Raw genomic sequence first — 12,556 nt, 5'->3', positions numbered from 1 at the left:
TAGCCTAACATACTTAATCCAACGATCTTCGTAATTAAATAAAAAGACTTAAGATTCATAAAATAGAAAAATAAAACTCCCTCAAAGTTCAATGGCTCTTCAATGAATGAAGAAGATTGGTCCTTTTTCTCCACGTTTTCAAAAAGCTTCTCTGATTCTTCAAATAATGATGCAACACAAGCTAGCAAGATGTCAAAGATGATGAACTCTAGAATTTTCTGCAGAGAATAATAGAATCCTTCTCCAGAGAGATTCAGTAGTCGAAGAACTCCCTGTTCTAATTCACCTCTACTCCTTGTAGAGATTTCCTTTTTTATAGTTTTTTTCTCAACACATAACTCCTATAGCTTATCCCTTATTGTCCTAAACAAACTAAACAACTCAAATGATAATTATCCACTAATTACATAATAATTACTTAAACTCCCCTTTTTGGGCTTTAATGAATTAAGCTAGGCCCAAACTATTAATAGCACACGTGTCTGATTCTCGAGCCTTTAATAGCCGCAGTCCAATTAACGCCCATTAGTGCGTTTTTAGCTCAAATTCTTCTCTTTTGTATTATTTCCTAAATTTAGACAAGAAAAACTAAAATGAGGTAAAACACATCTTTATATCATATTATATATAGAAACAAATCATTAAAGCTCTAACATACCCTTAAATATCTATATACAATTTAAATCGATCAATGGTACATGCTGAGGCAGAGAATCAAACGGAATATACCTTCTCAGATTGCCAAATCAGCATCAATTGACCAGAAATTGGAAAGTTGTTTTAAATTGATATACTTTTGTGTAATTTAGGTACTAATTAGATTCAAATTAAAATATTGGTATCAATTTGAAATGTGGTCCATAGGATTAGTACTAGTTGAGCAAATTACCAGAACATCACTCCGAATAATATCCCAAATTTTCAAATAAAAAGTAGTTGACATACCATCGGGCACTGAATACTTGTTAGGATGCATCTGTCTCAAAACTGCCAACACTTCTTCTTTGTTATATGGTTCTTGAAGAACAGCTTTCATATCCATAGGAATTCTATCTGAAACCGACTCGGTGATTGGTGCCATATCCACATCCTTAGAACCAGTAAACAACACAGAAAAATATCTAGTAAAAACCCGAGCCATCTAGTCTTCATTCCCACCAATGTAATTAGTACACGGTGTATATATTCCAGTTCCACCTTTGATATTTAAGTATATACTTTAATCTTAGTATATTATCAGAATAAAAGTGAATTATACATTTATTTGGAACATAATTGACATTACCAGTGAAATTCTAAACTCAAACTCAGTCAAGTCAATAAATAGAAAAATGAAAACGAAAGAAAATAATCAACCTTTTATCTAAAAAATCTTTAAGCCTTGCATCATTAAGGCCCTTGTATATGCTGTTTTAGGCTGGGACTGCAAGAACTTGAAAGAAATTGGGTTTATTTTGAACGGCCTATTAAGAATTTAAATTAGTGAAATAATTAAAATCTCATCTTAAATTAACTTTTTTGAGGACTTTTAAAATTAATTTGGCCCAATATGTTCAAATTATACATGGGATTCGTTTGTTTGTTCATAATTTTACTCATGTGTATCATGAGTTTTGAGCTAATGTTGTATTACAAAAGTATACTATGATACATCAACAGGATAGAAGAAAATCACAAACTGTTCCAACAATAGAACTGTATGGGCTTTTTATGATCATACTTTCAGAAAAATAGCGGTCCGAATCTTATCTTAAATAGATTATATATGTTCTATGGACTATATATACAATTTACAAAGATAAATTAAATAAATTATCTGATAAGCTGTTTTCTTTTCTTTAAATAGGATCAAATATTTTTCATGAAACTAGACACCATAAATCGTAGCAATCAAAGAGCGATCTAAAGAGTATATTTTTATTTGTCTTATTTGTTATAACTAAAAAATTTCAAATTCAGATTCTTTTGCTGTCTTTTATTAAGATTAGTAGAGATTTATTATTTTTATGATAAATATAAAAGAATGATCACATATTCACCGTTTATTAAATAATATATTTTATATATCTTTTATAGCTTCTCAATAATACCTCTTCTATTTTATTAATAATTCTTTCTTGTATTTTCTTCTTCTAACAAACATTTATATGGACAGATATAGACATTAACATAAAAATAAAATTCTTAATTAAGATAGGAATTTCTTGTTATTAATATTGGCACAAATATGGTTAATCTAACAAAATGTCATTCAGCCTTTTCAAATGATTTAAATTGCAATGATAAAACCTAGTCAATGAACCTACCCTAGTATCATTCACTTTTTATTTTTCTTTTTTAATTTTATACTATCAACCTCGTATCCGAAAAGAAAAAGGTATACTGAATTAAGGAATATTTCGTTGATGATGATGAGCATGATGAATGTTCATGCCGACATGGAATTTCATAATCATCACTTGAATTTTTAGGTAATTTACAGTACACAGATCATACTGACGGGACATTATTCACTATCACTTTGTTTGCCAAAAAAACACTGTATATTTTTCATTATTTATTATCCTCCCCTTAGCTTACAATTCTTTTTTAAATTTTTATGTAAATTAAGTCAGATTAATTATAAGTTAGCCAAATAAAAAGAAATACGTCATTTAATATTTTATTTTTAAATGATTAAATGTTATCTTATATATGTAATAACTATAAATGACTAAATATTATCTTATGCACGATTTATTTCTTATTAATCAAACAATTTATTGAGATTTTTATTCTTTTTTTTTTCTTTTAGTTTTGATTCTGATTCCAATTTTAGAATCCGAACTAAATGAATCCATAAAGATAATACAGTCCACAAGAGTCTTTTCTTTTTCCTTGATGGATATCAAATCTGATGTAATCTTTGAGAAATTTTTTTTCTTTAAACTCGATGAATGTTTTTATCTATAAACTAAATCAATAGATCATTAACACATATTTATTAATATTAAATAATAGAGTGTGTATCGATTATTTAATATAAAAATATATATATATATATATATATATATATCTTATTAGTTATGGTGTATATATAAGATTTAGATAAAAAATTTATATTAGAATTTCCTCGTAACAAATGCCATTTTTGGGTTATTCTTTTTATCTAATAAGATTAGCAGAAAGTTCTATATGTTTGGGACCAATCCCTTTGATTTAAAAATAATAACCCATCATTTTTTTTTTTTTAAGAAGTTGAATAGAAGAAAGAGAACTGATGAACTCTATCCCCTCGATATAAAAATGTAAGATCGACCTTACACAATTCACATCTTTGTTCAAAGCATTACAATAATATTCTTTTATTATTATTATTTGAATACAAATGAAGGCAAAAGCTTTGAGACACCAAAGCTGCCATTCTTGGGCAACAGACTCCTCCAACATTCTGCTGAATCCAGAGAACAACGCCAATTGGAACAGTAGCACCACTCATGCAATCCATGGGTAAAGTACCAGCACCGGACGCCATCCAATTCCTCCTGAAACAAAGTTCGCCTCAGGAGAATTATTGTAATTGTTAGTCTGCCATTGTTGATTCAGCAAAGCTCTAATGCATCTGTATTGTTGCAACTCCACTCAAGCTATCTACCTCTACTTGAAGCTCCTTGATCCCTTGCTTCCAAGCAAGAACCAATGTAATTCTAATTTAATTATGGAATATTTTTATTTAGACTTGCTGTATACATCAAAATAAATAAGAAAGTGACATTGATTATAAGTGTTTTACACAATTATTTATAGATTTTGCATACATTAAATAAAATCTTTTCTTTAATTATTTACTATTTTATTTTTCTTTGTCAATATCATTATTTTCTTTTTGGTGACAAAAGTAGACAACACAAAGCAAATTTTGAATTGCCGGCAGGCACACTGTTCAATTAATTATCAGCAATTAAATGTGATAACTCAATTTACAATGGGATAAAATAGCTGTGTCATGGTTGAATGGATTTATTTAATCTTCCCAAATGGAAAAAAAGAAAACGAAAAAGAAAAAGAAAGAAAGAAAGAAAAAGGAAAGGCGGGGGTAATTAGGCAATAATGAAAGATAGGGGAGTCCATGTCACATGTAGTCATGACTAGTACAAGGCATAATAGTAAGTTGATTAAATACAGTCATTAAAAGTGATAATTAGGCTCTTAATTATGGTGTTTAAATCTTCTAGGTGCAACTAATTATTTCATTAATTAACAATCATCACTTTATTGACCGTATAAATTAATAGGAAGTTGCTTCTACTGCCCATCAGTGTATGAATTAAGCCGTATAATATAAAAGGAAAAACGATTACATATTTCTTATTATTATTGCACCATTAATTTTTTACATTATTATCAATTTTCCCTTTTACAAGATTAATGATTGTTTAAATGTATTAATTAAACACCTCAAACACCCATAGATTTCTTCAAGAACTTCAATAAAGTCATCATATAAAAAAAAAAAACCTTCAATGGAGTCATTTGTTCATCCATTTTGTTATTTGTATATAATCTTAATTAATGTATTCCTTTAAAATAAGAAATTTTTTGAACAATTGATCTATTTCACATTCAATGCGAGATAAAAGAATCAATTACAAAGTATTTCACATTCATTGTTACTAATAATGAGTGATTAAAAATTGATGGTATACTTATCTGAAAAATGTATATGTGGTTGTTGTAACATATTAAATATTCAATGTAATATATTATTTCAAATATATTAATAATGACGGAATTTTTGGTGTTTATTTTGTTGTAATATATTTATTAAATTATTTACATATAAATGATTAATTATAATAAATATAATTTAGTCGAAATATTTCCCTAGTCATATACCACGTGAGGAAAATTTATATGCCCATAATCTTATAGTCAACCATAGAAAAAGATTTGTTTTTAAGAATTTTTTTTAGTTAAAATGAAATTAATAAATCTGAATGAAGTTGGTGGAAAATAAACATTTTTAAAATAAGAAATATATAATATTTATCCATTATTATTTTGCAGCTATATCTATACCTCCTTAACAGGTTGATGATTGCTTACCAAATGAATAATATGAACGGCTAAGACTCTTTTTTGAAATCAAATGGTGACACTAAGGAGTGATTATTAATAAGAATACGTTTTCAAGTAAGTGATTGGTTGTATGTTAAATCACTAATAAATGAAAGCATTTCTAATCACAGCTCATTCTTTTGCTTGTCTAGTCATGGGAATGGAGTACTGGTACGTACAGAATCAATTCCAACCCTTTTGTTTTCAAGGTCTCTTACAGTGTGCAATCTTTTCTAATTAATTAGGGTTTGTTTCTTTTTCCAAGAAATATAATCATATGACTATTTTTTTTAATTCTATTAAGCGCAGTGACAAATTTGATCTATTACTAACAAAATAAGAATTAGAATTCAGCAATTAGGTAAATTCATCCTCGTATTTTCAGTAAACTTTCTGCTATGATCTAAAGGCGGGACTCTTCCTGATCCTCATACGAATTGCTCAAGAATAAAGAAGCTCGCTTGGCCTATGGATTTAACCTAAAAATACATATATTCTATTAAAAGAAACGTGTATAAAATGGCTCATTAGCAATTTTATTGAAAATAGTTTTCTCTTTTATAGTAATAATTGATTATTATTTTACAGGTTATCAGATTATAATTTTAGAGAAAACATAAAAAATTTACTAAGTTTCATTAATTTAATGGGAGTTGATTAATTCAACTAATTAAGTGGTTATGCTCTCTCCTCAAAATCATCCATCAAATGTATGGGACTATATACTTTATAGCCATAAATAGGTAGCTAGTTGGACGCATAAGATACATTACAATAATATTATATTCACAGGAAGGTGAAGTATCGGTATCTAAACTCAGCCAACCTGGCTAAGCCACTACTTTTCCACTGTTTCATTGCCACGTGTCAGTTACCCAACTTGTTGAGAGTGACACGTCAACAAAGTGTAAGGTAATTTTAGGCAGCACCAAATATTTTAAGCTATCATCGACACAGCAACATGCTTTTTTAATATGGGTAATTTTTTTATATATGTATATAATGAATAAAAAAATAATATTATATATATATATATATATGTCAATCATTCACTCGGTGGATAGATAAAGATAATATATAAAATAAATAAAAGAATTTATTTTAAGTTTGATATAATTATTAAAAGTATTGAATAATAATAATATATATTGTGTTTGGGCTGCATTAGATGTATAGAATTTAATAGTCTTTTTAATTATATGTTGTTATAATATAACAAGCATTTCAACTTATTAATGATTCAAATTGACTAAACCTAGCAACTTGGGTTTGCTTTTCTTCACCAAACCATCGGATGTTATCTTTGCTTAATTATTCTCTTCATTTTGATTTGAAAACTGAACAATAAGAAAAGCACTGAAACATTTAGCATTTGGGCCATTCTGGAGCACTCCCTTATTCTTGTTCCCTTTCAATTCACATGTCATACATGTTTATGATCACTGTTTATATATAAACTAAATCATGGATGTGTGGTGAGTTACAGATGTGTAGAGCCGTAAAGAGATTGTCATTGAATTTTATTCTCCTATAAGCTATGAGAAAGAAATTGCGGCTGTGGTCGATCCTCTGAGTATCATATTATAATAATAATATTGGAGAATATATATGTGAGTAAGTTGATATTGGTAGTTGCAAGTTCTGTTGGTGTCAGTTAAATGGCCATGATCGACCACTTAGATATGGATGTCAAGGATACTACTTGTACTGTCTGTCATAGTTTAGATTGCCCTTTCCCAAGAAAACAAGAAATCATGAGCATATGCAGACAGATATTGTCAACTTTCTTGCGCTATTGATCTCATCAAAGTCATATTGGAAAAAAAAGTTGGCCATGAAAACAAGAACTCATCAAAAGCTGCACATAAAAGTTTCATTAGATAAAAAGGTTCCTTTCTCTTCAGTCACTCCAAAAGCATTATTTAATTACCATAGCAGCACAACCCCAACATATAAAGATAAGGAAGCCCTGTTCAAAGGAAGAGAAAAGGGGAAAAGAAAAACAATAATATGATGAAAAGTTAACTTGGCTCTATAGTACCAGAGTCATCTCTAGAACTGTAAGGTCTTCAACCTTTAAATCGAGCCTAATTAACACAAAAAACGGGGAAAAAAAAAAAAAAAAACAAAGAAAGAAAGTTGAAGAAGAAAAAAGGCATTAATTCACTCAACTTACTCACACCTTCTCCAGCTTTTCCATCTCTTTCAGCTCTAGCTAGCTTTGCAGTTTTTCAACACAAGACAAAGACACTATGACATACATATATAGATATTTTACATCTTCCTCTTACGTCTCAAGTTTTATTTTCTTAAAAATGTTGCAGACTGATTTTTTAGTTATTATACATATACGATAGTTAAGATAAGGATTACGCAATTAAGTAAATTTCCAAAGATTTTGGTCTCCAGGATTTTCATCATCAAAAGCAGCATCAGGAGCAATGTCCAAGCGAGGAGGGCTAAGAAGCATTCCTTCAGCCATATTAACTAAGAGATTAGGCATATCAAATATCAAATCTTCATCAACAAATTCATGGACCATTGGCCTGTAGTTACTTTCTTGCATTATTACTGTTTGATGACTACTAGAACCAATTCCTAACGCATCCCTTGCAGCGCCTATAGCAGCAGCAGCAGAAGCAGCAGCCGCCTGAATATCACGAGGCGAAGCAGATGCTGGAACAGGAAGAGAAGCAGCTGAGTTTGGAAAATTAAGTTCAGCATCTCTACCTTTGAGTGCTAAAGCTGCAACATCATAAGCAACAGCAGCCATTTCAGGAGTTGGAAATGTGCCTAACCAAATCCTATTAGGCTTTTTAGGCTCTCTAATTTCAGATACCCATTTTCCACTACTCCTTCGCCTAACTCCTCGATAAACGGGATGGCGGCCAGAGACAGAAGAATTGGTGGAAGTGTTGCTTGGCTGAGAACAATGCATTGTGTTTTGATAGTGATAAGATAAAGAGTTAAGACTAATGGCGGGAAGATGATGGGTTTGAAGTGATGCTGATAAGTGAGAGAAGCCATTTATATGGAGATCGAAAACAGAAGAATCTGAAATTAGAAGAAGAAGATCATGAAAGTGCAAACCAGTTGTTGATGAACTGCACTGCCTGTCTTTTAAGGATTTGGGGTGTAAGACAGCTCTTTGTTGGACATCTGGGTTGGACTGCGTTTTTGCGGCAAAATTAACTGCTTATTAGTTATTAATACTTAACGTCAAGAAAAGAAGTGATGTCTTTCTCTTTTTTTCGCCTTAATTCTTACCTCCTGTTTTGTACTTAGATTTTCTTTATTTTAATGATGATTGCATAGTACTAGTACTAGTAATAGTAATTTTAGTGACAGGATGAAAGAGAGAGCTAGATTAAATAACTCTTAAATCCTACTTAATGCTATCATTAACTGTTTATAATGATAATAATGGAATATGCACACTGTACTTGTAGGAATCGCAATGCTTAAAGTGCCTATCCAATAATATGAGATATTCTAACCTCAATCCTTCTAAAGTGTACTCTTTCCATTGCATACGAACTGACTAACTGTTGTTTTACTTGAATTAAAAAAAATATTTCATATGTTTAAACACAAAAAAAAAATAGTAAAATTATATTAAATTACCCTCCTATAGATATTGAAAAATTAATTACACACATTCTAATACAAGAATAAAATAAAAAAAATCAATATTGCATTAAATGATAAATAATTTTAAAAAAGATAGTTAGTATAGAACGAAAAAAAATAATTACCAAGAACCTATCATTTATCTATTTAAAAATTAATACTATTCAAACGCGTCTAGAACACAATTATATTTTATATTTATAGATATATTTTGTAAATATTAATTAGATAATAGGTACTCTATCTGCTAGTATAAATAAATTTAGATAATAAAATGGATATCTATATAATAAACTCATTTAATGTATACATATTAATAAAATTAAAAGATATAAATAAATAAATAAAATAAATTCTTATAATAAATAAATGAATTAGAAAAGAACAAAAACTTATATAATTTATTCTATTCATTATGGTGACAAAATATTGAATCCGATTTTTATCCAAATCCATTACATATTTTTTAAATTCATCGTATAAGAGTCGGACGGAATTAGGTATCTAAAAATATCAGACTAGTTAGAATTTTATATATATAAACTAGTTTAGTAGTGCTGAAATGGCTTTCAAAAGTTTAAAACTTGTGTTAAAATTCCAGGAATATTAGCTAATGTCATTAATATTTATACTAATTTCTTAAAATATTTTTATTATACTTTCTGTATAAGTTAGAATCTTAAAGAACAAAACTGCTATAATTAATTGCATGTTATAATATATATGTTAATTAATAAAAAAAAGACATTTAAGAATTATTTACTAAATGAACAATCAGAAATGAAAATAAATTATTATTTAAGATGGATTAAAAGAAAAAGAGAAGTATATTTGTCTAGGGGAGCATAAGAGTTGAAATAATTTAGAGTGTGATAATTTAATCTTATATCTCCTACATAAAAGGGGAAAAGAAAAGAAAAGAAAAGAAAAAAGGAAATGATTGGGAAAGGATTACATAGCACCAGATACACATCCAATCAGAAAATGGAAATGCGAGTAGGTTTACACTTTCCCCATTGAATTGTTGAAAGAAAGAATGAATCTAACACTGATAGTAGCCAACAGTTGAACACCAATATAAGGGCATACGTGTAAAGCAAAAAAGATTTGAGAGACAACATCTTGGCTATTGCAGGATCAGGATCCAGCATCAAAGATACGATCCCTCATACACCACCTAATTACCCTCCTCTTCTACTACTCTATGCTTCTATAAAATTGCCATCTCTTCATTCATCCCTTTTTGTATGCTTTGTATCATTTATTTATTACTTTGCCTCTTTCAAACTTACAAACACCAAATGAATTTTCAACCAACATCAAACACATTTAATTAGTTCCATCTATACAAATAGGTTATACAAAGAAAAAAAAAAACTTTTAGATAAAATTGGACCAGTCACTTGGTAATTGATTTTATTTTCTATTTTTTTAAAAAAATTATAAATTAGATATAAGAATAGGTGAAAATATGAATTAAATTCCGCATCAAATAAACATAAAAGAAAAGTCACATGAGATATTAAAAAAGAGAATTAAAATTCTGCACAAGTTAATTGATTTTTTTGTGCAAGCACAAACGTAAAAGGACTCCATTGCCAATAAATTAAGGAGTGCAACTTGTTTTTCTTTTTCCATTATTAAGAGAGGAGTGCCGTTGTGTTTTGATTATATGTGGCTTACCAGGCTTTTAATTATTCAAAAGACTTTATGTGTAAGCTAAATTGTGGCAAGACACAAAAGGCAGGCCCTTCTATTTGGACACTGGTTTCAGTTTGCCTCCATGGGGGATGGGGGTTATCACAAGTAAATATAACTCTTTCTTCCTTGGAATGACTTGCTTAAAACTATGTCCTAATAGGACAAGCACAAAATGAAACTAACGTTGTCTACTATGTGTTAATTAGAACGAGTGACCTTATACCTAATTAAATTTCTTACAAGGATGAATAAAACAAAATAAATTCTTTATGTGCAATATAAGGCTACAGTATCCATGTTCTCTCAATTAAAATAATTTGACGCCTTTCTTAGAGAATTTTAATAATCTGAACAGAAAAACAAAGACAGCAAGGAAAAGAGCTTTTCTTTTCCCCTTTAAATTAATAAAATTAATTAAAGGACAGAAGAAAGTGTATTTGTCGACTTATAAGTCACTTTCACTCAGACAAAATTTACTCATAATCCCATCCAATTTTTTCTAACATGATCCATTTAAGAATTTGCTCTTTTAGCCACTGGAATTAATGATGTCTTGTCTCAAGGTAAGTTTTTCAAAACCTGGATATTCAAATTAATACATCAATAATAGCAAGGAATAGCAGAACAGGAAAACATTTATATTTTTTTTCCAATATCAAATATTGGTTTCTTTTTATTTCCATTCTTTTCTTCCCAGAATTTTCTCCTCTTTTTTTTCCTAAAAGAAACCACTAACTCAAGAGTGTTACTTAAGCAAGCAAGAATTAGAACAGAAATTCTTGATGGGTCGCAATCTGTACCTACCTACTCAGCTTCCAAGCATGTCTGCGGGCGTTGGGATTTGAACTTGAAGTGCATGAATTCTGTATCATCGCCCTCTTGACTATTAAGAGAAGAGTATTCTAATGTATCTCCAACTTGCAAGCAAGCACCCACCTCTAACCAGTTACATGCCACCAATCTAATGCTAACTTATTAATTTAATCTTTATAAACTCTACCACCATGAGAGACAGCAATTTTTTTATATATCCTTTCCAATTTAGGCATAGTGCACCATTTAATTTTATCAGGTAAAATATAATATAAGCACCATTGCCATTCATTAGAGTTTTATATCACTACGACACCACCACTTTATCTAGACATATGGGACTGTAAACACTTCTTGTTCTAGTACTCGAGAAACTTTGTTTAACGGAAAATGGAACTGTCAGGATTTGAATTTTTTAACTTTCTATATTACAAGTCCTCCCTCCCAAAATTCCTTCAATCTGTCATGTACATATTTTATAAATATGAATGTCAAGAGATTGTTAGCAAGTCGGCGTGTATGTAAGATCAATAAATTCTCCATGTCGGTTTAATGAAAATATTTGTGAGAAAATGAAATGGAAATGAAGACAAGAAAAGTGAAAATATCCGTACAAGCAACAAGTGGGTACAGTATTTGAAGAGAGTGGGAACAGTATGATGTCTTAATAAAACAGTGCAGCATAAAATCTATGTCTGAAGTCACCTTTCCAATCTTATACACGCTAATATATATATATATATATATAGAAAGATGTGTTTTGTGGCTTGTGGTGTGGCCTTATGCCCTCAACCTTTGATAGAGACATGAATGGACCCAGGATTCTGTATCGTGGATAACGTTTGAGTTTGGAGACCTTCAAGGACTCAACCTGTAAAGTGTTGGAGCATAAAAATTCAAAAGAGAAAATAATAATAACAATAAATAAATATTTTGTAGGCTGGTATATAAATTTTGTCTACCTCGCTCGCCATAGATAGACGTGTGTTACTGTATTGGTAGCAGGCTGCCGCGCCGCGTAAATTAGGGGAAATATCAGACTCAGGCAAGCTGAAAGATTCATTTTCATTTTCGATTTCTTTCCTGTTCGCCAATTTGATGATTTATTTGAAAGAAAAGTCCAGCCTCAAAAATGAGGTTGCTACTCTTCTTCTTCCTTTTCTTTTTCTCCTTGCATTCAAGTAATATTGTCATTTTCAAGAACTAAGTGGATCCCAATTAATACAGTTTGTATGGATTAAGTTTGAAATCCCTTCATATGTAATATTGTCATATGTTTATTTTCTTTATTTCTGATTTGTTCAAATCCTTGGTA

At 29.7% G+C, this 12,556-nt stretch overlaps 1 protein-coding gene across 1 annotated transcript; it reads right to left on the bottom strand.

Annotated features, from left to right (window-relative positions):
* Window positions 1-6,646: 6,646 nt before the first annotated feature.
* LOC8288391 (ethylene-responsive transcription factor ERF024) lies at window positions 6,647-12,215 on the bottom strand. The gene is made up of 3 exons (XM_048380363.1): window positions 12,204-12,215; window positions 12,028-12,112; window positions 6,647-8,289 (listed from the first exon to the last, which is right to left on the bottom strand). Exons 1-3 carry the CDS (start codon window positions 12,213-12,215, stop codon window positions 7,475-7,477), a joined length of 912 nt encoding a protein of 303 aa, XP_048236320.1. The 3' UTR covers window positions 6,647-7,474.
* Between the last annotated feature and the right edge of the window lie 341 nt (window positions 12,216-12,556).

Source organism: Ricinus communis, chromosome 10 (assembly GCF_019578655.1).
Source record: "Ricinus communis isolate WT05 ecotype wild-type chromosome 10, ASM1957865v1, whole genome shotgun sequence".
NCBI lineage: Eukaryota > Viridiplantae > Streptophyta > Magnoliopsida > Malpighiales > Euphorbiaceae > Ricinus > Ricinus communis.
Note: the sequence above shows the minus strand (reverse complement) of the source record. Positions and strands in the feature narration are given on the sequence as shown.